Genomic DNA, 27,930 nt, shown 5'->3' with positions numbered 1-27,930 from the left:
ATGTAGTTTCTGGCAGAGCAGTGGCTCCTCTGCGAAAATTCTACCCTGTGGAAAGGGAGCCTGAATCTTTGTCACGGAGCAGGCTGCCTCTGCCACATCCAGCAAAGCTGCAAACGAACATACCCTGTGGTTGGGAACGTCCCTCCTGGGTTCACATTGCTCGGAGAAACTCTCGCACGTGGACTCAGGACTCGTGCACAAGATTATTCAGAGCTGCTTGAAACCCCGGAAGTCTGAATAGTCAACGAAAGGCAGACTCGATAAATGAACGATGGCATTTTCATTCAGTGGAATACACATAAGTGAACAGCAGGGACATGCATCCACATGAGTGACTCCCAACAAGATAATGCTGGACCAAAAAAAATGTCACAAGAGAGTACATCTATTCATAGAATGGCAAAAATCAGGCTACATTAAATAAATGGTATTTAGGGTGGGGCTGCTAGCCTCACACACGTGTATGGATGTATCTGTTGTTAAAATATTGCAGTATTGGGGGGCGCCTGGGTGGCTCAGTCGGTTGGGCATCTGACTTCAGCTCAGGTCACGATCTCGCGGTCCGTGAGTTCGAGCCCCGTGTCGGGCTCTGGGCTGATGGCTCAGAGCCCGGGGCCTGCTTCCGATTCTGTGTCTCCCTCTCTCTGCCCCTCCCCCGTTCATGCTCTGTCTCTCTCTGTCCCCAAAATAAATAAACGTTAAAAAAATAAAATTTAAAAAAATAAAATAAAATATTGCAGTATTGGTTGGTACCTAGCTCCTGCTTCAAGGCCCCCTCACTCCGGTGGTCACTCCGACCACCCTGACTTTGTCCCTATGACCCTATAGACTTCTTCACGACCCAGCAGCTAATGGGTTAAGATCCAGTAACTATCTTTAATATTGACTTGGGTTTAGGGAGACAGGCATATATGATTTTTTTTAATGTCTTAAAAAAAAAAAAAAAAGCAAAGGGATCGTGAATACCAAATCCAGAAGGGTGGTCATCTCAGTGGGAGGATCGGGGGAGACTATGTATCCACTAAGAGCCCCACACGGGTTTTCATTGGGGTCAGTGTGTCTCCTTCCTGTTTACATCCCAATACTCCAGGACAACAAAGGGAAGATATCATTAAGCCCCATTAGAAGCCATCCTCAGGGCCATGTGAACTGTTCCTGCTTCCGACTCATCCCCAAGTGGCCTCAAGGCTTCAAGAAATCCATCACCACTGCCTTCTAATGTGGCTTAACTCCATTACTTATTTGCAGAAGCATTGTCAGATAAAATACAGGACACCCAGTTACATTTGAATTTCAGATAAGGCAAACCATGAATAATTTTTAGCACAAGTGTGTCCTCAATATTGTGTGGGATGGACTGAAACTGCTGAAAAAGTATTCCTCATGCATCTGAAATTCAAATTTAAACGGGCCTCCTGTATTTTTATTTGCTCAATCTGACAACCCCATTTTGGAAGCTTTTCCTTCACCAGACCCCTCACCTTTTACCTCCCTCCCATAAGAGAGTTTCACAAAATGTACCGTTCACCGCCTCCACTTCTGAGATCCAATAACCCTCGATGGTTATTCTGAGGCTCACCTTTTGCTTTTTCTCCTGGTATTCACCTGTAGGGGAATACTGACATTTGGGAGACATATTGCCAACTGGGATTTCTGCCAGATTTTAAGGTTCAGAGGATTTAGGCTTGCAAGTTTAGCCCTGAAATTCAACGTTTCTCTCCAACATCACAGCCAAAATCACTGTGGTCCAAAGGGAGAGACTCTGCCTGTTCCTTCTCTTTCAAAGGGAGGGAGGAGAACCCCCCCCCCTCTCAAAGTCTAAGTTATGGATCAGATTATACCGATTATACAAAAAAAAAAAAAAAAAAAAGCATGTTGAAGTCGCAACTCCCCAGGACCTTGGAATGCGACCTTATTTGGAGATGAGGTCTTTACAGAGGTGATGAGGTTAAGACGAAGTCATCAGGACGGGCCATAATCCATATGGCATCCTTAGAAAAAGAGGAAATTTGGACAGAAACCCACAGAAAGGGAGGAGACCATGAAAGGGCACAGGGAGCATGCCATGTGGGGACAGGATGCGTCTACAAGCCAAGCAAGACCATCGATGGCCAAAAAAACCCACCAGAAGCTGGGACAAGCAAGGAAGAATGTGCCCCTACAGGTTCCAGAGGGAGCACGGCCCTACTGACACTTTGATCCCAGACTTCCAGCCTCCAGAACTGTGAGACCATGCAGTTCTGTTGTGTAAACCCCCCGGTCTGTGGTGCTCTGGCAGCTCCAGGAAACCCATGAAGATTTTGAGTTTCCATCTCGAAACTGACTTGGTGGGTTGAGATAGTGCTGCCCGGAGTGCAGAGCAGGACAAAATCTTCCCGGTAGGGTGGCCAACCCAGCCTCAACTGATCGGGGCTTTCCCACTTTTGACAGCGAAGATCCCCTGTGTTGAGAAAAGCCCCAGGAAAGCGGGGAGGGTTGCTCGTCCTGGTGCCCCAAATGGTTTGCCTCAAAAAGGCTAAAATTAGAATTCCTCCACGATGCAGAGCAACTTCACTCCTACTTATCCAAAAGAACTGAAAGCAGGGTCTCAAAGACATTTGCACACTCATGTTCACAGCAACATGATTCACAATAACCCAAAAGACGCAGCAGTCCCAGTGTCCATCAACAGATGAATAAACGGAATGTGGTGGGGATGGTTACACAATGATGTCAGTGTACTTAATGCCATAGACTGTACACTTAAAAACGGATAAAATGAGGGGCACCTGGGTGGCTCAGCCGGTTAAGCATCCGACTTCCGCTCAGGTCATGGTCTTACTGCTCGTGAGTTCAAGCCCCAGGTTGGGCTTTATGCTGACAGCTCACAGCTCGCAGCCTAGAGCTTGCTTCAGATTCTGTATCTGTCTCTGTCTCTCTCCCCCTCCACTGCTCACTCTCTCTCTCTCTCTAATATAAAAATAATAATAAACATTAAAATTTTTTAAATGGTTAAAATGGTAACTTTCATGTTATATATATTTTACTGCAATTTAAAAAAAAAAAGAGGAAGTGCGGACTTCAAGCTGTATTACAAAGCTATGATCATCAAGACAGTATGGTACTGGCACAAGAACAGACACTCAGATCAATGGAACAGAATAGAGAACCCAGAAATGGACCCACAAACGTATGGTCAACTAACCTTTGACAAAGCAGGAAAGAATATCCAATGGAATAAAGACAGTCTCTTCAGCAAATGGTGCTGGGAACACTGGACAGCAACATGCAGAAGAATGAACCTGGACCACTTTCTTACACCACACACAAAAATAAACTCAAAATGGATGAAAGACCTAAGCGTAAGACAGGAAGCCATCAAAATCCTCAAGGAGAAAGCAGGCAAAAATCTCTTTGACTTTGGCCGCAGCAACTTCTTACTCAACACGTCTCCAGAGGCAAGGGAAACCAAAGCAAAAATGAACTACTATTATAAAAAGCTTCTGCACAGCGAAGGAAACAATTGGCAAAACTAAAAGGCAACTGTGGAATGGGAGAAGATATTTGCAAACAACATATCAGATCAAGGGTTAGTATCCAAAATCTATAAAGAACTTATCAAACTCAACACCCAAAAAACAACCAATCCAGTGAAGAAATGGCCAAGAGACATGAATAGACACTTTTCCAAAGACATCCAGATGACTGACAGACACATGAAAAAATGCTCAACATCACTCATCATCAGGGAAACACAAATCAAAACCACCATGAGATACCACTTCACACCTGTCAGAATGGCTAACAGTAACAACTCAGGCGACAGATGTTGGTGAGGATGAGGAGAAAGAGGATCTCTTTTGCATTGTTGGTGGGAATGCAAGCTGGTGCAGTCACTCTGGAAAACAGTATGGAGGTTCCTCAAAAAACTGAAAATAGAACTACCCTATGACCCAGCCATTGCACTACTAGGCATTTATCCACGGGATACAGGTGTGCTGTTTTGAAGGGACACATGCACCCCGTGTTTATAGCAGCACTATCAACAATAGCCAAAGTATGGAAAGAGCCCCAATGTCCGTCGATGGATGGATGGATAAAGAAGATGTGGGGTGTGTGTGTGTGTGTGTGTGTGTGTGTGTGATGGAGTATTACTCAGCAATCAAAAAGAATGAAATCTTGCCATTTGCAACTATGTGGATGGAACTAGAGGGTATTATGCTAAGCAAAATTAGTCAGAGAAAGACAAATATCATAGGACTTCACTCACGAGGACTTTAAGATACAAAACAGATGAACATAGGGAAAGGGAAGCAAAAATAATATAAAAACAGGGAGGAGGACAAAACATAAGAGACTCTTAAATATGGAGAACAAACAGAGGGTTACTGGAGGGATTGTGGGGGGGGGGGATGGGCTAAATGGGTAAGGGGCATTAAGGAATCTACTCCTGAAATCACTGTTGCACTATATGCTAACTTGGATGTAAATTAAAAAATAAATTAAATAAATAAATAAACAAATAAATAAAATACTATGGAAGAGTAACAATGTCATAAACAAAATCAAAACTACTCTAATGAAAAAATAAGATTAAAACATTTTTTTTACATTTATTTATTTTTGAGAGACAGAGTGAGACAGAGCACAAGAGGGGGAGGGGCAGAGAGAGAAGGAGACACAGAATCTGAAGCAGGTTCCAGGTTCTGAGCAAGTGTTCAGCACAGAGCCCAATGCACGGCTCGAACCCACAAACCATGAGATCATGACCTGAGCCGAAGTTGGTCACTTAACCAACTGAGCCACCCAGGTGCCCCCAAAAAATAAGATTTAAAACAGTATAATTCTATTTATTTTTTGAAATTTTAACAATGGCTATTTTAGGTGATTGAATAAAGTTCTTTGTTCTCTGCTTAAAAAAATAATAATAAACATTTAAAAAGAGGAAGTGATAAACTGTCAAAAGCTACTACTAGGACAAACAACACAAGGAAATGATGATTGACCATGGAATTTGTTGTAACTTTAGGTCATTGATTTCTTATTTTTAAAAATTTCTTCTTTTTTAAATGTTCTTAATACTTACTTTTGAGAGAAAGAGAGACAGAGACAAAGTGCGAGCAGGCGAGGGGCAGAGAGAGAGGGAGACACAGAATCCAAAGCAGACTCCAGGCTCTGAGCTGTCAGCACGGAGCCTGACATGGGCTCGAACTCATGAACCATGAGATCATGACCTGAGCCGAAGTCGGATGCTTAACCAACTGAGCCACTAAGTCACCCCAATCTTTCTTCTTTTTTAATATAGGCATATACAGCTATAAATCTTTCTCTAAGCCCTGCTTTAGTTGCACCCCAATACGTTTTGATGATATGTCTTCATTTCCATTCATCTCAAAGCATTTTCTGTTTTCCCTTGTGTGACCTTTGAATTTAGCTATTGAAACTGGTCTTTGAATGTGGCCATCTAGAAGCCACTAATGACCTTGACTGACAGCTGGTGTCTCAGTGGAGTCATGAGGGGGAAGCCCAATTAGAGTGGGCTCAAGAGACAATGAAAAAAGGAGTAGAAACCAAGAGGAGATCCAACTCTTAAAAGTTGTTTTTTTTTTTTCTGTAAAGGAGAATGAATAAATGGGTAATAACTGGAGGACAATGTGGGATCATGCATCTACCTTTTTTAAAGATGGGAGCTATTAGTACATGTTTATAAGCTAATGGGTATAATCAAGAAAAGAAGCAACATCTGATGTAGTAAAAGGAAGTAGACACTTAAGAAGAGTGATGACCTTGGGTGGAATGGAATCCAGTATGTAGGTAGGGAGAGTTGGCCTTGGCTGGGAGCCTGGGAGTCATGATAACAAGAAAGAAGGCAATGTTGGCAGCCTATGTGCTGTGGAAGTCCCCTTCTGTGGCTTTGTTTTTGCAGAAGATAGGAGGCAAGGTCAAGAGCTGAGATTCAGGAGGAAGGGGAAGACTTGAGGGGAGAAGGAAAGGTGAGATGTTACCATACGAGACAGTGGATAAGTGAATGGACCAGGACACATACGACTGCTGGGCAGGAAATTGGTGGTCAAAAATCTCAAGGGAGACCAGTTGGCATGGCTGTGTATGAGGCTTCCCAGGTGCAGGTGAGGAGTATACGCAGGGCTGGCTTTAATCAGGCCAAGTCTGACCACGTAAATGTGATGAAGGAAGAGGCAGACGAGGGAGTTGAGGACATATGTCAAGGAGCGATTGTAACGGAAGACCATGGCTGTAAACCGAGTGAGGGGACAGGGGAAAGGGAGGGAAGGGTCCACGGATTATAGGTTCTGGCATAGTTAAAGGATTGTTTGGATAGGAATACCAAATGCAGTGAGCTATCATTGGACCAATGATTGGGGAATGAAAGAATCCAGTCACCAAAGACTATATACTATGTGATTGCACATATATGAAATTCTAGTTAAGGGAAATCTAACCTAGAGTGATGGAAAGTTGGACCAATGATTGGGGATAAGATGGAAGGGGTGGGGTTGATTACAAAGGGACCCAGGGGATCTTCTGGAGGTCATGGAAATGTTCTCTGTGTTGACTGGAGTAGTCATTACACGGCTTTATCAAAACTCATCAAACTGTACACTTAAAATGGGTATATTTTATTATACAAATATACTTCAATAGAGTTGACTTTAAAACAAGATGGACAGGGAAGGAGAGGGGAGAAAAACAGAAGTGTACAGGGCTGTGGTCTTTGGATTATGGAGTCCACATTATCTAATAACCTCCTTGTTTTCCCCCTTCGATATTACATCAAGGGGATAAAAATGGTGGTATCTTGGACAGTCCAGGCTATACTGAGTGAGAAGGGGCATGAAGGAACTTTCTAGATCTTGAACATGGTAATGGTGACACAGGTGTAGACCATGTGAAAAACAATTCATTGACCTATACAGTTAAGACGTATGCACTTTACTGAGTGTATGTTAAACTCCAGTAATTTTTTAAAGTTACACCATGGAAGTCTTTTCATGTCAACAAAATGAATGCGCAATATCATTTTTATGACTGACACCCCATTTAAATGACCCCCCTCTCCACTAAACCTGCTCCCTGAAGCATCTGATGCTTCTGAAACTGATGGCAGATCTCAACAGCCTATGCCCCTGCCAGACTTGCCCTACTTGATCCATTATCTTCCTTGCACCTGTGGCTGCCTCCCCACACGGGGGTCCCCTCCTACTTCTCTGACTGGCCGGCCCTCCTTCCTCTTCTCTCACTTGAACCCATTCTTGGGACGGGGTGGGGGAGGGAAGATCTCACCTGCTCCATGCTCCCTGGGTGCCAGAATTACAGGATCATCAGCTTCCTGGAAATCTCCAATTGGATATTTATGGGCTGCACAAACTTACCAGGTCGTAACCCAATGGCTCTCAAGTGGGGACACTGAGTAATGTCTAGAGACATTCTTGGCTGACATATCGGGGAACACTACTGGCATCTAGGGAATAGAGGCTAGGGATGCTACTGAGCTACTATGCTACAATGCACAGGATGACCCCATACCACACAGAACCTAAATGTCAAGAGTGCTATAGTGGAGAAATCCTGCCCTAAACTAGCTCATTATCTTCCCCCCAAACCTATGTCTCCATCTCTGTAGAAGGCACATTCATGCACCCAATGGCTCTAGCCAGAAACATGTGAACCTTATTTACCCATAAAAATGAATTCAGTCATTCATATTCAATCCATTCCTGAATTAGTTAGGTAATAACTAGCTGCTGTAATGAACAAACCTTAGAATGTCTAATGACTGAAATATGATGCAACCTTGTTGCTCACTCATCCAAATCCAAAAGGAGTGTTCCTAATTGACAGGTGGCTCCCTTCCCGGGCTTCTTCTATGGTTCCACCCTCTTTATCAGGCCACTTCATTTCTTTGCAAGAGCCTGTGGGAGGAGATTAAGAGTGGAGAAGTCACAGTTGCTTCCAAGGCGCCCTGGCATAGAAGTGTCACACATCGTTTCCTTGCAGGGTCCATTAATGAAAACTCATCAAATGGCTCGTCAGATGCAAGGAATGCTGGGAGATGTAGTCTCAGGGTGGAAGGATATGGTGACCACCCTCCAAGATGGCCTTCAATGATGCTCACCTCTTGGTATTATCCCCTTGCAGAGTCCCCTGCCCCACATGGAATCATGTGTGACCATTAGAATACCTTGAAAGTGACAATGTGTGCCTGGCAAAGCTAGGTTGCATAAGACATTATAGCTTCCACTTTGCCCTCTTGGATCATTTGCTCTAGGGGGAGGCCAGTCACCATATTGTAAGGACATTCAGTTAATCAAAAAGTCCATGTGTAGCTACACATCCAGTTTGTCCAGCATCCAACTTGTGAATGAGTCATGTGAGTGAGGAATCTTAGAAGGGGATCCTTCAACTCTGGTTAAGCCTTTGGATAGGACTACAGCTCTGGTTGACATTTTGAGGCTACCATTATGAAAGACCCCGAGTGACAACACTTAGCCAAGTTGCCCCTAGATTCCTGACCCACAGAAATTATGTGAGATAATGTTTATTGTTACTGATAATGTTTTTTTAAGATCTTATTTTAAGTAATCTCTACACCCAATATGGGGCTCGAACTCACAACCCCAAGATCAAGAGTCTCATGCTCTACTGACAGAACCAACCAGATGCCCCAAGTTATGGATAATGTTTAAAGCTATTGTCATTGTTTTCAGCTACTAAACTCTGGGTTAATTTGTTATGCAGCAATAGATAACTGTTACAAAGGAGAAGCATGACTTTTAGAAGACAATTTAGTCTGCAATCTGCAAGCTCTGTCTGTTCTACCTCCTCCTACAAACACTTCATAAGTCCGTCTCCTCCTCTAGATTCTACTCACACAAGCTGCCACATTTCTCTTCTGAATGGCTACACCTATCCCCTCACAGGTCTCCCTTTGTAGAAGACGTTCGTCATGTCTTTTCATCTTATTGGTTTCTTTGCTTGTTTGTTTTGCTTTCCAACATCCAAGCATTTCTTTTGGGAGTGGGAACTTCGTGCTCATCCAGAGGTGGCTGTGACCTCCTCGGCCAATTGTCCCTAACGCTCAATCTCTGGATCCTTCTGTCTATTTTTTCCAAGTGGATATTCCAGACTGTCACCCATGCTGGAAAACCTCCAGTAATCTACAAGATTCTCTTTGTGCTTAAGACAATTTCTGTTGCTTTCAACCAGCAATGCTGACTGGCACATCCGTCTGGACCATTGCCTCATACAATCCATTCTCCAGCCATTAGCCATTCCTTCATTGATTCAATAAATGTGTGCTGAGTATCTACCATGTGCCAAATACTGTTCTGGGTGATGAAAGTATAGCAGTGAAAAAAAGAAAATAGAGAAAACCCCTTGCTCCGGAGGGAGCATTGTACCAGGGGAGACAGACAGTAAACAAAATAAGCAGTAAATGTATCACATGGGAGCATTTTCAAGCTTCTGTGTGCATATGGATCACCCGGGGATCTTGTGAAAATGCAAGTTCCTGTTCAGTAGGTTTGGGATGGACCCTAAGAGTCTGCATTTTATTTAAGGTTTGGTTTTTAAGTAATCCCTACACTTAACATGAGGCTCAAACTCGCAACCTCAAGACCAAGAATTGCATGCTCTACCGACTGAGCCAGCCAGGCGCCCCTAGGAGTCTGCATTTTGAACAAGATTCCAGATGATGCTGACACTGTTGGTCCATAAAGCATACTCTGAGTAGGGAGGTGCTATGCTCATAAGTTACGCATCAAGAAAAAAAAAAAAAAGCCGGGGATGGGGGTGCCCAGGGTGGCTCAGTTGGTTAAGCCTCTGACTCTTGATTTTGGCTCAGGTCGTGGTCTCACTGTCGGGAGATTGATCCCTGTGTTGGGCTCCTGTGCTGATGGCACAGAGCCTGCTTGGGATTCTCTCTCTGCCCCTCCCCTGCTCATGCTCTCTCTCCCTCTCAAAATAAATAAATACACATTAAAAAAGAAAACCAAAATAAAAAATAAAACGATTCCTCCAGCCACTGAAGGAACAGAATTTACAAGGGAGCAGGAGTGGGGGCTGGGATACATAGGAGGAGGTAATGTCTACAACTGTCTGGGTGAGAGGTGATGGCGGTTCCAACCAGGGGGGAGGTGCTGAGCTCTGGGCACACGTGCAGGGTTGAGCCCGCTGGATTAGCCAACAGCTTCTGGGCTGTGAAGCGACAGAAATGAAGGACGGCTCCAAGCAGGGGCAGGTGGAAGGGGCAGTGCTTTGGGTGGGGGATAAGATCAGTAGTTCTTCTCAGACGTGTCATTTCGGTGCCTAATCAGACATCCAAGGGGAGATGAGAGGGAGGGAGGTCTGGAGCTTGGGAGAGATATCTGGGTGGGAGAGATGAACCTAGGAAGCATCAGATACGCGGGTATTTAAGGCCAAGAGCCCCAAGGGGCTTCCTGAGGGAGTGTGGATAAAGAAGGCATCTCCAAGGCTGGAGTCTCTTTAAAAGATAAATCTGAGGGGCGCCCCGGTGGCTCAGTCCGGTTGAACGTCCGACTTCAGCTCAGGTCACGATCTCACGGTTTGTGAGTCTGAGCTCCACGTCCGGCTCTGTGCCCACAGCTCGGAGCCTGGAGCCTGCTTCGGATTCTGTGTCTCCCCCTCTCTCTGCCCCTCCCCTGCTCACACTCTGTCTCTCTTTCAAAAACAAATAAATAAACATTAAAAAAACATAAAAGACAAATCTGATAAGAGAAAAATGTATTTCATCGCAGTGAAGATATCCATCAGCAAGGAACAGGTTAAATATATATATAATGAATATATTAAATATTATATATAATATATGCTAATTGTATAATCATTAATATATTAATTATAGTTGTATCATATATAATTTCACATTTCTATTGTATAATATATGCTTATAATTAATCTAATAATTAAAATTAAATATAATTGATTTATTAATCATATACGAATAATATATAGTAAATATATATACTCATATATATATATTTAAATTTTTTTATGCTTACTTTAAGAGAGAGAAAGAGAGAGCATACGAGCAGGGGAGGGGCAGAGAGAAGGAGAGACAGAATCCCAAGCAGGCACCACACCATCAGCCTGATGCGGGGCTCAAAGTCACCAACTGTGAAATCATGACCTGAGCTGAGATCAAGAGCTGGACGCTTAACCGACTGAGCCACCCTCATAGGAGCCAAGTGCCCCTATGCTGATATATTTACATGTGTGCATATATACACATACATATACACATATTTATATATATTATATATACATACATATATGTGTATATATATATGTATATATACATACATAATGGAATCCATGGAATGCTATGTAGCCAAAAAAAGTGGAGGGGGGGTGGTGGCCCTCCTTCAAGACTGATTGACATGCGCAACGTGGATGGAACTGGAGGGTATTATGCTGAATGAGTTAAATCAGTCAGAGAAAGACAGATATCATATGTTTTCACTCCTATGTGGAGCTTGAGAAACTTAACAGAAGACCATGGGGGAGGGGAGGGGGAAAAATAGTTACAAACAGACAGGGAGGGAGGCAAACCATAAGAGACTCTTAAATACAGAGAACCGAGGGTTGATGGGGGGGTGGGGGGAGGGGAAAGTGGGTGATGGGCACTGAGGAGGGCATTGTTGGATGAGCACTGGGTGTTGTAGGGAAGCGATGAACCACGGGAATCTACCCCCAAGAACCAAGAGCACACTTTACACACGGTATGTTAGCCAATTTGACAATTAATTATATGGAAAAAAAAAAAAAAAAAAAAAAAGACTGACATGCGTCTTTTGCCTGTTTTTTTCCTCTCAACCTCCATCCAGCTTCTTGGAATGGAAATGTGCCAGCTGAAGCCCCAATTTCAATTTCGAAACAGGGAAAGCCCCGCCCTAGAAATGGCTGAGGAGAAGGCTTCTGGAGACGCCATGGTACAGAGCCACCCTGCCCACCCTGAGTGCCAACCTCCAGACTATCACTTGGATGGAAAGACATTTCTATCTTGTCTAAGTCACTGGCACTCACAGTCATGCCTAACTAATAAACCCTGGATCAGAGGAGGCACTGTTGATAATTGTTGTAACTTAACATTTTATATGATTTTAAAAAAAAAACAAAAAAAAATTTATATGATTTAATCAGCCCCTCTTTCTGGACACTCATTTCCAATTCTTTGCTAATGTAAGCGTGCTAGACTTGTCTCCGAAGACGGCCACCATCAATTCTTTCCATCCCGTGCGTCCCTGCCACGTCCCACACCAAGAGTCATTTCCCCTTTCCTTCTCCTTGCATCTTGGTTTGGCCATGTGACTTCCTCCGACTGACAGACGGTGGCAAAGGAGCTGCCATGTGATGTGTGGGCCAAGCTTTTAAGAAGACAGGTAGCTTCAGGGGCGCCTGGGAGGCTCAGGTGGTTAAGCATCTGACTCTGGATCTCAGCTCAGGTCATGATCTGCGGTTAGTGAAACTGAGCCGCGCGTCGGGCTCTGTGCTGACAATGTGGAGCCTGCTTGAGATTCTCTGTCTCCCTCTCCCTCTCCCTGCCCTTCCCCCAACCCTCTCAAAAATAAATAATAAACTTTTTTTTTTAAAAGAAGAAGACAGGTAAATTCTGCTTCCTCTCTTGGGAGCCAGTTGTCAGGTGAGACCTAAAGACCACCATACTGTGAGGAAGCCCAAGCAGCCACATGGAGAGAAAGAGATGCCTCCCTGGCAGGGGTGAGGCTCCAGATGTGTGTCTGCAGGATGTTCACGGTGGATATTCCAGCCCCAGCAAACCCTGTGTACAGGACAATCAGAGGAGCCCAATCCACATTCCCAAATTGTGAGAATAAGCCACGGCTGTTTGAAAGCCCTAGGTGTATGGGATGATTTGTCACGCAGCACTAGCTAACTGAAACAACAGTCAGAACAGTTATAAACAGTTCGGCCATAAACAACCCTGGGCCAAATCTTGGTGCTCACCTTTGGTCATTTCCTACAAATGAGTAACTGGAAGTGGACTAGGGGAGTCGGAAATGGGGTATCAACTTGCTTTCCAGAGAAGTGTAGCAATGTCTGTGTGTGAGCTGTTTATGGGGGTATCCATCTACCCACGGCCTCTTCAGCCCTGGGTTTTCCATTTCTTTTCTTAATTTTCAATTTCTATCCATTTCAATAGGCCTGTTTTGCATACATCAAAGAACAGGTAACAGTATGTAGAGCTTCTCTTTGACCACAGAGTAATAACCTAAAACCAGTGGGACGGACTGATTTTATAGCCAAGCATCAAAACATTCCTCCCTCCCTCCATCCCTCACTCCCTTACCACCTACTTATATGGACTCATTCACTGAGAACATATTTCACAAGTCAGGAGGAATAAGTCACACAGTAACTGAGTGCCTACAATGTGCCAGAAACTGTTCAAAAGTTGTTTTTGTTTTTGTTTTTTTTCATTTCAGCATTTCGGGTCACTCTCCACTTTAATTTAAATCAGTGATTTTCAGGTGGCTCAGTCGGTCAAGCATCCAACTCTTGGTTTCTGCTCAGGTCATGATCTCATGATTCGTGAGTTAGAGCCCCACATCAGCTCCGTGATCAGAGTGTGAACCCTGCTTGGGATTCTCTCTCTCCCTCTCTCTGCTCCACCCCCTCTCTCAAAATAAATAAAATTTAAAAAATTAAATCAGTGATTTTCAACAGCAAGCAATTCTTCCTTCCAGGAGGACACTTGGGAATGTCTCAGACATTTCGATTGTTATGATGGGGGAGCGCCACAGGCGTCTAGTGGGTCAATGCCACTGATGGGGCTCAACATCCCACAATACACAGGATGGCCTTCCCCAAACAAAGAATTATCCAACCTAGAATGTCACTAGTCCCAAGGCTGAGAAAGTCCAATGTAAATGAAACAGACTAGAACAGGAAAAATTAGAAAATACCAGAAGGTGATTACTCAAAATAAGGATAAATATCATTTTATGAAACTTTTGTATTTTTGTGGGCTCAGACACTATATAAGATGCATCTCTCCTTGTGAGTCCTGATAAAAAGGTGTCATAGGGGCGCCTGGGTGGCTTGGTCGGTTAAGCATCCAAGCCCCGCGTTGGGCTCTGTGCTGACGGCTCGGAGCCTGGAGCCTGTTTCAGATTCTATGTCTCCCTCTCTCTCTGCCCCTCCCTGTTCATGCTCTGTCTCTCTCTGTCTCAAAAATAAATAAACATTAAAAGAAATTAAAAAAAAAAAGGTGTCATAAATACTGTCCCAAGGACCATAGAGCTGAAAAAGACCTTTGGCTTCAAAGGAGCTCACCTCCCACAGATGATAAACAGGAAAACAAAAGAACTGATGTAATTGTTTTTGGATAGCCATTTAAAGAAGCAAAGGTCACAGAGTGTCTCTGGGATTAGCAAGGGGAATCAGGGAAGGCTTCCCTAAGGAGGTGACATCTGGGGGGAGATCTGTGGGTTGGAAAGGAGCTGGATTCAGGAAGAGGATGCCAGCAAAGCCCAGATGCCTGGATGGGGCTTGGTGTGTTTGAGGAACAGAAAGCTGGCCAGTGTCACTGCTAGAGCGAAGTGGGTCAGGAGGCTGGAGGCAAGTGAGGGAAGAGGTCAGCGAGGGTGACGGGGAGCCAAGGGAGGAATATGGTTCGGTGAGCTTTCTCAGGGTGCTGAATGAAGAAATAACCGCAGGACACAGGTTAAGCTGGAACACACATTACAGAGGGTGGAAACAAGGACAGAGGAGGTGAAAAGTAGTTGATCTGTGGACAGGTAGAGCCGGTGAAGCAAAGGGAGGCAGTGGCGGGGGGAGGGGGGGGAGTTTTGGGGGAGGGACTGCAGGGGCGGCAGCACCTGATGGCTCACCCTTCTCCCCAGGGTAGGGCAGGCGCTTGGGCCCTAGGGGAACTGGCTGGGCAGGGCCACCCACCTGACTCATAGCAGAAACTGGGACATTCCATGCTGCCCACTACCTCCACAGTCCCCACTGGGGAATGTCACTCCCAGTGCCTGGACACTGACCCCCGGCCCCCAAGCCCTGTCAGTGAGGCCTAGATCTAAGCCTTCTTCCAGGGGTGCCTCCAAGGCCTCCTCTAAGCTTTTCCACTTTCCCATGTCCTGTTCTCTGTCCCCATGAGACCAGGATTTGTGTGAACACAGAGTGTACCCTTGTCTATGGCACCCAGCATCAATTTGAGGGTCCAGCATTTAGGCACTGTCTGCCTGGTGAACTCCTAACTATCTGTCAAAACCCACCTCAAAAGGCCCCTCCTAAGGGAGGACTTCTTGCACCCCTGTGGTTCCTGGCTAACACATCAATAATTAATACCCATCAATAGTGAATACAGGGGCGCCTGGGTGGCTCAGTCGGTTAAGAGTCCGACTTTGGTACAGGTCATGATCACGTGGTTCATGAGTTCAAGCCCCGCATCGGGCTCTGTGCTGACAGCTCAGGGCCTGGAGCCTGCTTCGGATTCTGTGTCTCCCTCTCTCCCCTGCTCATGCTCTGTCTCTCAAAAATGAATAAATGTTAAAAAATATTTTTAAAAGATAGTGAATGCCCATTCTGAGGACCTCACAACAGCCTTAGGATGTTCGTTATTATCATTATCCCTATTTACAGATGGAAAACTGAGGCTCAGGGACACACAGCTAGTAAGTAATGGAGCCAAGATCTGAAGTCAGGTGCCTTCAATATGCTGCATCAGCAGAAGGTATCCCTTTTTTTTAATGTTTATTTATTTTTGATACAGAGGGGCAGAGACCGGGGGACAGAGGATCCAAAGCAGGCTCCGCACCAGCAGCAGAGAGCCCGACAGCAGCAGGTATCTTTCAATCCTTCCCTGAGATTGGCTCCATCACTGCCATTTTCCAGATAAGAAACTTCAGGCTCAAAGGTGTTAAGCAATGACCTAAGATCACACAGCACGTCAGGGATTGAGCAAGTTTGGCGGGTGGGGCAGCTGCCTCTACAGCCCTCAGCTCTTAACCTGCCTCCCTTGTCACCTCTCGCTGCAAAGTGTAGTTAATAAGCACCTACTGTGTACCAGGCACAGTTCTAGACTCTGGGGACAACTCTAAGAAGGTGGCATTTGAGCCGAAAGATGAAAAAGAATTCGCCTTGAGACGACTGGCAGGTAAAGAGAGGTCCCAAACGTTACCGGGAACCTTCCTACTTCCATCTCTCTGCCCGTTCTCCTCCCTCTACCAGAAATGTCTTTTCCCACCTAACAAACTCCTATCCACCCTTCAAAACCCAGCTCCAATACTCACTTCTCCTAGGAAACCTTTCCACAGGCATCTCCCAGGCAGAGTCTGCAACACCCTTCCTTGGGCTCCCAACAGCCTGAGTCCATAGATGAAAAAAAAGGTCTCAGTAAGGAGTCAGCTCCACCGAACTGGAAACTCGGCTAGGCCAGGGCTCAGTGGGCACAATGGCGCTGATTTTTATTTACAATATTATTTTTTTTTAAGTAAGCTTTACGCCCAATGTGGGGCCTTAACTCACGACCCCGATTATCAAGTGGGACGCTCCACCGATTGAGCAGCCAGGCACCCCAGGAGCTGATTTTTAAATTAAAAGAACGACAGGAAAAAACATAACTTGAATATGGAAAAAAAAAATTAAATAAGGAACGACAAATTCATCACGTAAGGTGACTAGAACTGCTCGCTTCAAACGTTCTCCGGCTCCGCCCCCTTCGTGCTCCGCCCCACCTCCCAGGCTGTGGGCGACCTGGTGAGCATGCGCTCTAGGCGCAAAGCACGCCGGGAGTTGTAGTTCCGCCATCGGACGGAAGCCGAGAGGGACTGCAGCGGGATGTGGCCGGGAATATTGGTTGGGGGGGCCCGGGTAGCGGCAGGTGGTTGCCCCGCGCTGGGGCCTCGCCTCGCCGCCCGCTTCCCCCCGCATCGGACGCCCAAGACCGGCCTGGCCCTGCAGCGGAGCCTGCACGCGACGGCGGCCCGGGCTCTCCCGCTCATTCCCATCGTGGTGGAGCAGACGGTACAGCAGCCGCGGGAACTTGGCCTGGGGAGGGCGTCGGGGGTCACGGGGCTGGAGGTTCTTTCTGTCTTTCTCCCCCAGGGTCGCGGCGAGCGTGCCTATGACATCTACTCACGTCTGCTGCGGGAGCGCATCGTGTGTGTCATGGGTCCGGTGAGTTCCCCGCCGGGACCCTCCTCTGCGCTTGCCCAGACCCCACGCTCCCCTCCTCTTCGAACCCCCTTGACCTCCTGACCCCTCCTTTTACTTTCCTGCCTGGGTTCTGCACTGGTACCAGTCTGACGCCCCACTTCCTGGGCCCATGGGCCTCCAGCCCCTCGTTCTGGCCCCTAATCCCCCATCTCACCCCTTCCTCAAACCCTCTGCTTTTCCCTTCTTGAACTCTGACTCCCTCCCTCACTAGTGATCCTCCTCCCTCATTCCTGGCTCTAATCCTTCTCCCCAACCCATGTGACCCCTTCCCTTCCTTGCCCTAAGCCCATGACTCCCGGCTTCCTGGGCCCCAACCCCCATGGGTCCCTACCACCCTTCACCACCTCCCCTCCTTGGTCCTGAATTCTCCCCCACCGTCTCTCTTGGGCTCTGACATCCATCCTGGTTCCCCTGACTCGTCCCCAGCCACCCCATAATTGCTTCCATTAGCCCTCTCCTTACCCCCAATGTGGGCCACCCCACCCTGCCTGCTTACTTGCAGATCGACGACAGCGTGGCCAGCCTGGTTATCGCACAGCTGCTGTTCCTGCAGTCCGAGAGCAACAAGAAGCCCATCCACATGTACATCAACAGCCCTGGTGAGCGGAGCCTTCCCTGGGTGACAGGGGTGCTTCTGGGGACACTTGAGGTGACTCAGGGGATAGAGACTCCCTGATCAGGAACGCTGTCCCTGCAGAGGAAGAAAGGGTGCTGAGCCTCCTTCAGAATCCCAACACTGTCTCCAAACCTCCAAAAGTTGCCTGTTCCTTGCTTTTATGTCTGGGTTCACAAGCCGGCAGCTGAACCTGCCTCTTTGATCCCACGCCTAACACTTTACTAACCTGACCCGGTGGTCAGCGTTTTCAAATCGGTAGCTGCCGCCACCAGCACCACTCCCTCCCCAAAGACAATAGCGCATCTTGATTGGACGCTTACTGGGCCCCACACCCAAGTACTTTGTAGGCATTTAGTTCATCTTGTCCTCGTGGCGGCCTCACGAGGCAGGGACTGTTTAGTTATCCCCAATCTGCCAGGAGACCCTGTGGCTCTGAGAGGCTGGGTAACTCGCCAAGGTCACACAGATGAAACTGCGAGGGCAGGCCGGCTCCAGAGCTTCCCTCTCAGCCACGGCACGCTCCCCGATTTCCAGCTTCTCGTGAAAGCTTGACAGGTCTGGTCCCCCTGGGCCCATGTGCACAGGTGGTAACTGGACCAGTCGCTTAATTCGCGTCACCTGTTTCCTCACCTCTCTACCCTTGGAAGTATTTGCATTTGCCACGCCTGCTTTAAAGGGCTGCCTCTGCACAAGCTCTCCCAAAGACCAGGGGCGCAGCCGAGAAAGCATGCGGGCCAGGAGCCGGCACAGCCCCTCATTACCACACCCCCCCCCCCACCCACCAGGTGGCATGGTGACCTCGGGCCTGGCCATCTACGACACGATGCAGTACATCCTGAACCCCATCTGCACATGGTGCGTGGGCCAGGCCGCCAGCATGGGCTCCCTGCTTCTGGCCGCTGGCACCCCGGGCATGCGCCACTCGCTTCCCAACTCCCGCATCATGATCCACCAGCCGTCTGGGGGCGCCCGGGTGAGTGCCAGGCCCTGCAGGCTGCTGCGGGATGGGGGGTGGTGTCTGAACAGAAGGAGCTACTGGGTGGACGCCGTGTGGGAGTGTCAGTGTTTTGAACCATAGGTTTTATTTTGATTCACGTTTGGTGAGGCCAGCAGATCAGGAAAGGACCACCACTGGAAAGACAGTTTTTAATGCCCAGTTCCCAGGGGGCAGGAGGGGGTGGGGGCATGCCAGGCCATGCAGGGCCACACGGGAAGCACCGGGGTCTGTCAGGAGGCCGGGCAGGAGTGGAGAGGGGCAGTGGACAAGGACTTTACTGTGGTTTCTGCAGGAAGGAACTGTGAGGCAGGGCAAGCAGGCTCAGGACTGGCTAGTTTGAATAATGTCAGGGGACTCTGGGGTGTGGGGGCTGGCCTAGTTCTCCGGCACTGGGCCCCGGGGTGATGGGGCACGGGATAGTGGCCCCGAACGTGAGAGCCCCACGGAGGAGGTGGTGAGGGTGTGCCCTCTGGATCAGCCGGTTTGCCGTGAAACTCGTGGGCCAGCTGGCCGCTGTCTCCAGGAATCCCCTTGCCCTGGGAAGGGCGAGGCTCCACGCGCAGAACGGAAGACAGTGTAATTCACACCGGAAGCCTTCCCGATGGCGGTTGAAGACGCAGCAGGATGTGGAAGGACTCGAGAAGCCCTGTCCCACCTGTCTGAACACCCTCTCCAGCCTCCCTGTGCGCGGCTGACGCTCATTCTAACCTTCTCCCTCTTAACCCCCTTGGGACGCCCCCCAGGGCCAAGCCACAGACATCGCCATCCAGGCGGAGGAGATCATGAAACTCAAGAAGCAGCTCTACAGTATCTATGCCAAGCACACCAAACAGAGCCTGCAGGTGATTGGTGAGTGTCCCCGCCCCAGGCAGACTGCCAGCTGCTCCTTATTTTAGCCAACACGAACATATGCGGCAGGCCTTGTGCTAAGCCAGGGCCTCTCGACCCTGGCCCTGCTGACACTCAGGGCTGGGTCATCTTCTGTTGTGGGGGCCGTCCTGGCCATTGAGGACATAGAGCAGCGTCCCTGGCCACTGCCCACTGGATGCCAGTAGCACCTTCCATGGGTGACCACCAAACCTGCCTCCACACATCACCTGGTGTCCCCCAGGGGTCAAAATCACCGTCACCTGAGAACCCCTGTTCGAAGCACTTTAAAAAGACCTCCTTGCAGAACCCTGGCAAAAACTTCACTGAAGTGGGTCAAAGGTTTGAGCAGGGTCCTCAGTAAAGAATATTCCAAATGGCCAAGAAATACAAGAAAAGATGCCCGTCATCTTTAGTGATGATATTTAAAAAGAACATCATTAGGGGTGCCTGCGTGGCCCAGTCGGTAGAGCATGCCACTCTTGATCTCAGGGTTGGGAGTTCAAGCCCCACGTTGGGCATGGAGCCTCCTTCAAAAAGTGTATATATACGTATATATTTTTACACGTTATATATATATCTTATGTGTGTGTGTATATATATATTTTTTTTAATGTTTATTTATTTTTGAGAGAGAGAGCAACCATAAGCAAGGGAGAGGCAGAGAGAGGGGGACAGGGAATCCAAAGCAGGCTCTGACACAAAGCCCAATGCAGGGCTCGAACTCACGAACCGTGAGATCACGACCTGAGCTGAAGTCGGACGCTCAACCGACTGAGCCACCCAGGCGCCCCAGCCCATATATATTTTTTTTTAATTTTTTTTTAATGTTTATTTATTTTTGAGAGAGACAGAGACAGAATGCGAGTGGGGTGGGGCAGAGAGAGAGGGAGACACAGAATCCAAAGCAGGCTCCAGGCTCTGAGCTGTCAGCCCAGAGCCCGACGCGGGGCTCGAACTCACAGACTCCGAGCCGAAGTCGGACGCTCAACCGACTGAGACACCCAGGCGCCCCAATATATTTTTTTAAAAAAACTGACATGACCAGCTTTTAGGGAAAGGCAAATTAAGGCCACAGCGAGACAGCATTTCAATCCACTAGAACCGCTAAAATACAAAACACAGCACCAGATGCCCGTGGAGCAACCAGAACGCTTACCCGCTGCGGGTGGCAGTGAAAACGATACAGATGCAGGAGAAAGCCATCTGGCACTACCAGCTCGGGCTAAAACTGCCCAAAATGCCATGGTTCCCCCCTGCTCGGCATGTAACCAAGAGAAGGGAGTGCTTCGGCGGTCCTGTGTATGCGAGCCCGCCCTGGAAAACACCCACGTGGCCAGCGGGATGAGGGCGTCAGGGCTTTGTTTATGCTGTGGAATCGCCATATGGCGACGAGAGAGACCCGTCCACAGCGACACACGGCAGCCTGGCTGAACCCCGAAATCCTGTTGCTGAGTGGCGAAAGGGAGTAGATACTCCCTGATTCCACGCATTTACAAACAAAAAAGAAGCAGACTTATCTATGCTGTGAGCCCAGCGTGAGGCTAGTGGTTCCTCTTGGGCCAGAGGAGTCAGGGGCTCCAGCAGGGATGCAGTGGTCAGGGGGGGGGTCTGGTGACATCCCATTTCTCGATCTGGGTGCTGGCCTTGTGGGCAAGTTCAGGCTGAAATTCACACTGTCCACTTACCATCTGTGCCCTTTGCTGGGTGTACATTATACATCAGTAACAAGTGAAAAAAAAGGCAAAACGGAAACGGGTATTTTACCGATGGGGAAACCGAGGCACCGAGAGGGGGAGGCCAAGGCCACGCAGCAAAGCAGCCGCAGGACGGGGACCCAAACCTGACCCCAGGTGTCTGCCCTTAACCGCACACGTCCTGCTTCTTGCTTCCCCTGCAGAGTCGGCCATGGAGCGGGACCGTTACATGAGCCCCATGGAGGCCCAGGAGTTTGGAATCTTAGACAAGGTTCTGGTCCACCCTCCCCAGGACGGTGAGGATGAGCCTGAGCTGGTGCAAAAGGAGCCTGTGGCGGCCGCGGCCACAGCAGAACCTGCCCCAGCAAGTGTCTGAGACCTGGCCCTCACCCTCCAGAGGAAAGCTGGGGGTGGGGGGCCAGGCGCCGGTCAGACCCTGCAGCTGAAGCCCTGCCCACTCCTCGCTGCTGAGCCGGAAGGGCCTCAGGAGGAACTGGGATTTGGGTGTGCCGCTAAGGGCAGATATCTTGAATGAGACACTGTGATTTTCAATTAAATCTTTGTAGTCTTTGATCCCCATCTGTGTCGCCTTCCCTCCCCGCTCCACCGCGGCACGCACCCGTGTGCCCTTCACGAGGCCTCTTCTGCTTTCGCCCTGACGCTGAGACTCTGACCTTCAGTTCCCTAACTTCAGCAAGCTCTACTGAGCAAATACGACATTTCAGGCACCGTTCTAGAGACCACGGCGTATTGTGAAGAAAACAACGATCCCTGTCCTCAAAGAACTTATTCTTGTGGGAGTAGACAGTTTTTTTTAAAAGCAGGGAAAGAGACATGCAGTGTGAGTGCGTGACAGCTTTAGATGGGGTGGCCAGTGAAGGCCTTGCTGAGGTGAGGCTTGAACAAAGACATCTGAGGTGAGGGAGGAACACAGCAGTCTAGGCAGCGGGCATAGCAAGTGCAAAGGCCCTGTGGCTACCATTGTGGGAGGGGCCAGAAGGAGGCTCAGGTGGCTGAAGTGGAGTGGTGGGGGGAGGGGGAGTGGAGATTTGAGAGCAGAAAGGAAGGAGGACAGATCTTCATGCCTGGTAGATGTGAGCAAGGAGGGAGATGAGCCCGGGAGGGTTCTGAGAAGAACAAAAAGCAGGACTACTAGGACTCCCACGGAGTGGTGGGCAAAGTGCAGCCGGCGTGGAAGCCTGGAGACCCATTAGGAGAAGTGGACTAATCAGAATAATCAGAAGAAGGCTGGCAGCCCCAGCGAGGTGGTCAGAAGGGGTCAGATCCCAGCCAGGGCTTTGGGTTTTCTTGGGCCACTCAGGCGCCCCTAGTGTGTTGTTTATTTTCGAGAGAGAGGCAGAGCGCGAACAGGGGAGGGGCGAGGGAGGGGCAGAGAGACAGTGAGACACAGAATCTGAAGCAGGTTCTGGGCTCCAAGCTCCGAGCTGTCCGTGCAGAGTCGGACGCCTGGCTTGAACCCATGAACTGGTTGGGGGACCGGGAATCAGAAGTTGAGTTTGGCTGTTACTGGTGTTGATGTGCCTTAGACATCCCAGGAGATGATGAATCTGCGGTCAGAGCTGGGGATAAAAATGTAAAATAAAATAACGTATCTCTATAAATAAGCAGTCAGGCTAAGAACTGGCTGCTGGATTTGGCACAGTGGAAGTCACTATGCCTCAAGTAGGAGCATTTCCCGTGCTGTGGGGGCCAAAGCCAGATTGGAGTGCATCCAGACAGCAGGGGCAGGAAGACAGGGGAGCTGGACAAGTTCTTCAAGGAAGTTTGTTGTATAAGGAGAGCAGAGAACATGGGGCTGTCACTGGAGGGGTCAGGGAGTCAATATTTCCACAGGTATTTCTAAAAGGATAAATCTTTTAAAAGACAACCACAATGCCATTTGAAACCTAAAAAAATAACAGTACTTACTACGGTCAAATAGTCAACCAGTGTCCAAATTTCCCCAGTTGTCTCTATTTTTATTAATTTGTTCAAATCAACTTCCGAATAAGGCACATACCTTGCAACTGGTGGAGATATCTCAAAGTCTCTTTAACTGTGGGTTTTGCCCTTAATCTCTGTCTCAATCTCTCCCTCATTTTCTTGTCTTCCTTTGAAATTCCCTTGTTGGAGAAACAAGGTCCTTTGTCCTGTGGACTTTCCTCTGAATTTTGATGATTGGATTAGGACGGGTTGTGACATCTGTCCTTGATATTTCCGGTGACTTGAGGTATAAAGAGACACCATCCCACCACTCTAGGATCATGACCTGAGCTGACATCGAGAGTCAGATGATCAACAAATAGGGAGACACCCAGGCGGGTGGGAGCCAGTCTGTTTGTACAGGGGTGGGAATAACTCAATCCCGAGGGGAAAAGGGTGATGCTTGGTTTTAACCTTTGACCCCAACCTCTAAATTGGCCCCATTCCCTGTGCCTTTGACCTCTGGCCCTGACCTCTGTGCCTTTGACCCCTTCATCTCAACCTGACTGTGCTGTCCCCTTAATCTCTAGTCCTGGCCAACTCCACAACCTGGGCGTTGGCCTAAATCCTCCTGCAACTCCTGACCTCGCGTTCGAGGCCAGAACTCGCCGCCGAGCCCCGACCCCCGGCCTCCACCGTGGACGACGCCCAATAGCGCGCGAAAGGAGGCGGGTGCTATGGGGAGCCAATAGCTTGAGACGCGAGCTGAGCAGCAACCAGTATTCTTGACGGGGCGGAGAGCAAGGCGGGACTCCGAGGAAGGCCAATCACTGAAGGGGCTCGGTGAAGCCACAGCCAATGGCTCCGGAGCGGGGGCGTTGCCCTGACTCCGACAGCTTCCAAGACCCGGCTCTGGGGGCTATGGCCGCAAGTGGCCGCCTGGCGCTGGGGACCCTTCCCCGGTCCAGCTGGGTGCGGGGCTCGGGCCCAGCCGTACTAAGCCGCCTTCGGGACGCGGCCCTGGTGCGGCCCGGCTTCTTGAGCACGGCCGAGGAGGAGACGCTGAGCCGCGAGCTGGAGCCCGAGCTGCGCCGCCGCCGCTACGAATACGCTCACTGGGACGCGGTGAGGCCGGCGGCCCCGGGGGGCGGGCCTCGGGGCGGGGCTACGGCGGAGGCGGGGCCAGTGACGATAGAGGTGAAGACTGGGGTGGAGCGGCTGGGTCGCCGGGGGCTACGGCTGGGAACGCGGCTGGCGGCATGGGGCGGAGTTTGATGCCGAGGTGTTTTGCTGGCCGGGAAAGCACTTTGGAGATGAGGGCAGGGCCGTAACTGGAGGGCAGACTTGGAACTGTGGGGTGTTTGGGGGACAGGACCAAGGTTAGGGGCGGAAACAGGTGTGGAGCGAGATGAGGGAGGGTCACCAGTTGGGTGCGGAGACAGAGGACTGGAGTGGGATCAAGTTGTGGGCGGAGACAAAATTGAGTATTGCGGGGGGGGGACCAGCGTTGGGGACTGGATCTGGGACTGGATTGGAGCTCAAGGGCGGATACAAAGGAGTAGGACTAGACCTAGATGGGGTAAGGGTTGGGGTTGGGGTTTGAGACCCAGGATTATAGGGTAGATAGGACCAAGGTGGTGAGTTGAAGACGGGGTCAAGGGTCATGTTGGGAAAACCAGTCCTTTGCTCTGCACTCTGCCCCCCACCACCGTGCCTCAGTTTCCCTGTTCCCTCTGAGAGCTTCCTGGCCTGACCCAAATTCTCCGTGCAGGCCATCCACGGCTTCCGAGAGACAGAAAAGTCACGCTGGTCAGAGGCAAGCCGGGCCATCCTGCAGCGTGTGCAAGCGGCCGCCTTTAGCCCTGGCCAGACCCTGCTGCCCTCGGTGCATGTGCTGGACCTGGAACCTCGGGGCTACATCAAGCCACATGTGGACAGCATCAAGGTGGGCGGCGGCCAGAGCCTTGGAGCCCCCAGCTGGGGGTGGGCCGGCCAGGCCACAGACTGACTGGCCACCATGCCCTCTCTTCCAGTTCTGTGGAGCCACCATCGCTGGCCTATCCCTACTATCTCCCAGCGTCATGCGGCTGGTGCACACCCAGGAGCCGGGGGAGTGGCTGGAACTCTTGCTGGAGCCAGGCTCCCTCTACATCCTTAGGTACTGCTCAGCCAAGGAGCCCCCACCCCACCCGTAACTCATCAGATGCTCACCCACCTCACACGTTGCGCACCTTCTCTTCTTCAGCCCTCCCCGCAGACACGATCATCTCCTCCCCCCACCCCCCTCCCGCGCGCCCCACCCACCAGGCAGCCTGCCCTGCGCAGGGGCTGCCCTCACCCCACCCAGCCCGAGCCTGTTTTCTCTTGCAGGGGCTCGGCCCGTTATGACTTCTCCCATGAGATTCTTCGGGATGAAGAGTCCTTTTTTGGGGGGCGTCGGGTTCCCCGGGGCCGACGCATCTCTGTGATCTGCCGCTCCCTCCCTGAGGGGATGGGACCAGGTGGGCCTGGGCAGCCCCCCCCAGCCTGCTGAACGCCAGGCCCTTCCCTCAGGTTCTCCCCCCGCACCAGACACACACCACGTTTGTGAATAAAGTTGGAAAAGAGACAGACTGGCCTTCCTTGAGCTGGCCGCTCGCAGGCGCCGAGAGGTGCAGGGGAAGCCCAGGATCCTCCCTGTCCACGCACAGGGAGCTCGGTGGCAGGGTCAGGGCACAGCCTGGCTGAACACAGTCATGCAGCAGCAGTTTCGTTTATTATGCTCCTTGCAGGCGGCCCCCAGCCCACCGCCCCTCTGATCTCATCGGCATCCAAGTCTCCGATAAGGTCAGCAGGGCTCCTCAAGCGGCTGCAGGGCCCCAGGCCTGGCGTCCTTAGCCGCCGCAGCTGCAGGCAGCCGCCGAGAGCTGGGGCAGCCGCTGCCAGCGGTGGCGGTCATCGAGAAAGGCCACGTCGGTGTAGCGGGTGGGCTGGCAGCAGGGCCCACCGTGGGCTCTGCCCTGGCCCCGCAGCCGGGCCAGCGTCAGGCCATGCTGGGTGCGGGCACCGCGGGGGCAGCTGCCTGCACAGTAGCGGAAGATGACTGTCTCCTCGGAAGCGTAGCCCAGACCCAGCTCGGCCACAGGTAGGGGCAGGCTCCACAGCTGGCATGGGCTGGCCAGGGCTCTGCGCAGGCGGGCACCTGCAGGGGACAAGGGGCAGCTGACAGCGAGCAGGGTCTGAGCAGGAAGGAGTGGGGGAGTCGTGCAGGGTCCGGGGGTTTCTTACCCAGCTGCGGCCTCAGGGTCCCTCGTGGCTCTTCCTCCACCACCGGAGCCCCCCGAGCACCAGGGCCCCTGCCGAGGCCCGGCTGCAGCGAGAGGAGCAGCAGAGAGCAGAGTAGGACTCTTCCTGCGGCCATTGTGACGGGCAGATCCCGAGGGTGGGGACGCCTCGCACCCTCAATTTATTCCCCAGCCTGGGCTGGGGAAATAACCTCTTCGTTGCCGCTGCTGTAGTAGCAGGAAGACCCCGCGTCCCGTACCGGCTGCTCTTCCGCATCCTCAGGGCCAGGCAAGCCAGTCCCTTGGCCCCACACCCTGTGCTTCTAAGAGTTAAGCACTCACCCCCTCCCTGCCCCATCCAGACATTCCGCAGACCCGTTTCCGACACCCCCTCTTCCCCTGATTTACGACTGTTGTGGCAGCCAGAGCCGAGCCCAGGGCGGGCAGCCCGGTCCCCCACCCCACCTGCTTTCTGGAAAGAGTTGGGGGGCATCGTGGGCCCGCCAGGGTGGCCCCTCCGCACTCAGGCAGGGTGCCAGGGCTCAGGGGTCCCCACGTCAGGCGCCGGGTGGGGCAGATAGGTGTGTGGGAAGGGAGGGGTCAGCAGGTGGCCAAGCCAGTGGAGAATCCATCATGGCTGCCACCCGGAGGATTAAGACATCATGCCCCTGTCTCCGGGCCTGGCTGAGCCGGCACCAAAACAGGAAAAGGGAGAGGCCTGGAGACAGCCAAGAACTGGGACTCAAGGGTCGGAAGCTCACCCTGCAGGAACTCCTGTCTCTAGAAGGCCCACCTGAGGCCCCTGGGACCTGGAACCTCAGCCCTGTCCTGGCATCAGGGCGGGAGGGGAGCTTAAGCCCGCCGGGTCTGAGAGGCACAGCAGCAGCTTCCAGTGGCTTCCATGCCTGGCCCCTGTAATATCAAGGAAATGAGACCATCCCTTACCTGTGAGAGGGAGCTAATCAGTCTTTCCCACATGAGGCTCTGAGGACAGAGAGATGGCGCATTTAAGCGTGTGATACGCCGCCTGACAGAAGCTCGCGAGAGTTTTCCAGGCAAAGAAGCACAAATAACTTAGGGAGGTTTAAAGAGGTGCTGGATCACACACAGGTAAGACCAGGTAAAAACTCGGATAAGACCCTGCAGCCCAGACCGGCAAAACCCAGAAACCATGGGCACACATGGCTGCGGGGGGGGGGGGGGTGGGCGGGGGGCTGGGGCGTGCGACGCAGGGGTGCCCAGGCTTGTGGGGAGGGGTGTAAGCCAGAGGCCATTGAGCATTTGCTGCTGAAACTGCAAGTCACATCCCCGAGCCCCAGGAAGCCTGTGTCAGGCGGGCACAGACACAAACTCAGGAGTGGCCGCTGG

At 50.6% G+C, this 27,930-nt stretch overlaps 4 protein-coding genes across 5 annotated transcripts in view; 2 read left to right on the top strand and 2 right to left on the bottom strand.

Annotated features, from left to right (window-relative positions):
- The window catches only part of ACER1 (alkaline ceramidase 1), a 46,176-nt gene extending 29,465 nt beyond the window's left edge, over positions 1-16,711 (bottom strand). Inside the window, exons 1-2 of one of the 2 annotated variants that reach the window (XM_053220011.1) lie at positions 16,275-16,711; positions 7,758-7,910 (exon numbers count right to left, since the gene is read on the bottom strand). The gene's annotated coding sequence lies outside the window, so the exon portion shown is untranslated. The remainder of the gene's footprint in view (positions 1-7,757; positions 7,911-16,274) is intronic. The other variant, XM_027049540.2, reaches the window with a different exon arrangement.
- Positions 16,712-16,768: 57 nt separating this feature from the next.
- On the top strand, positions 16,769-21,955 carry CLPP (caseinolytic mitochondrial matrix peptidase proteolytic subunit). Its single transcript, XM_027049537.2, has 6 exons — positions 16,769-17,007; positions 17,089-17,160; positions 17,702-17,798; positions 18,601-18,788; positions 19,556-19,661; positions 21,580-21,955. The coding sequence occupies exons 1-6, from the start codon at positions 16,822-16,824 to the stop codon at positions 21,750-21,752; spliced, it is 822 nt and encodes a 273-aa protein (XP_026905338.1). The 5' UTR covers positions 16,769-16,821; the 3' UTR covers positions 21,753-21,955.
- A 2,211-nt stretch (positions 21,956-24,166) lies between these two features.
- On the top strand, positions 24,167-25,916 carry ALKBH7 (alkB homolog 7). The gene is made up of 4 exons (XM_027049536.2): positions 24,167-24,424; positions 25,071-25,244; positions 25,333-25,457; positions 25,670-25,916. Exons 1-4 carry the CDS (start codon positions 24,221-24,223, stop codon positions 25,830-25,832), a joined length of 666 nt encoding a protein of 221 aa, XP_026905337.2. The 5' UTR covers positions 24,167-24,220; the 3' UTR covers positions 25,833-25,916.
- On the bottom strand, positions 25,765-27,758 carry PSPN (persephin). The gene is made up of 2 exons (XM_053220020.1): positions 26,567-27,758; positions 25,765-26,480 (listed from the first exon to the last, which is right to left on the bottom strand). Exons 1-2 carry the CDS (start codon positions 26,697-26,699, stop codon positions 26,173-26,175), a joined length of 441 nt encoding a protein of 146 aa, XP_053075995.1. The 5' UTR covers positions 26,700-27,758; the 3' UTR covers positions 25,765-26,172.
- Between the last annotated feature and the right edge of the window lie 172 nt (positions 27,759-27,930).

Source organism: Acinonyx jubatus, chromosome A2 (assembly GCF_027475565.1).
Source record: "Acinonyx jubatus isolate Ajub_Pintada_27869175 chromosome A2, VMU_Ajub_asm_v1.0, whole genome shotgun sequence".
Lineage (NCBI taxonomy): Eukaryota > Metazoa > Chordata > Mammalia > Carnivora > Felidae > Acinonyx > Acinonyx jubatus.
This window is presented reverse-complemented; position numbering and strand designations above follow the sequence as displayed.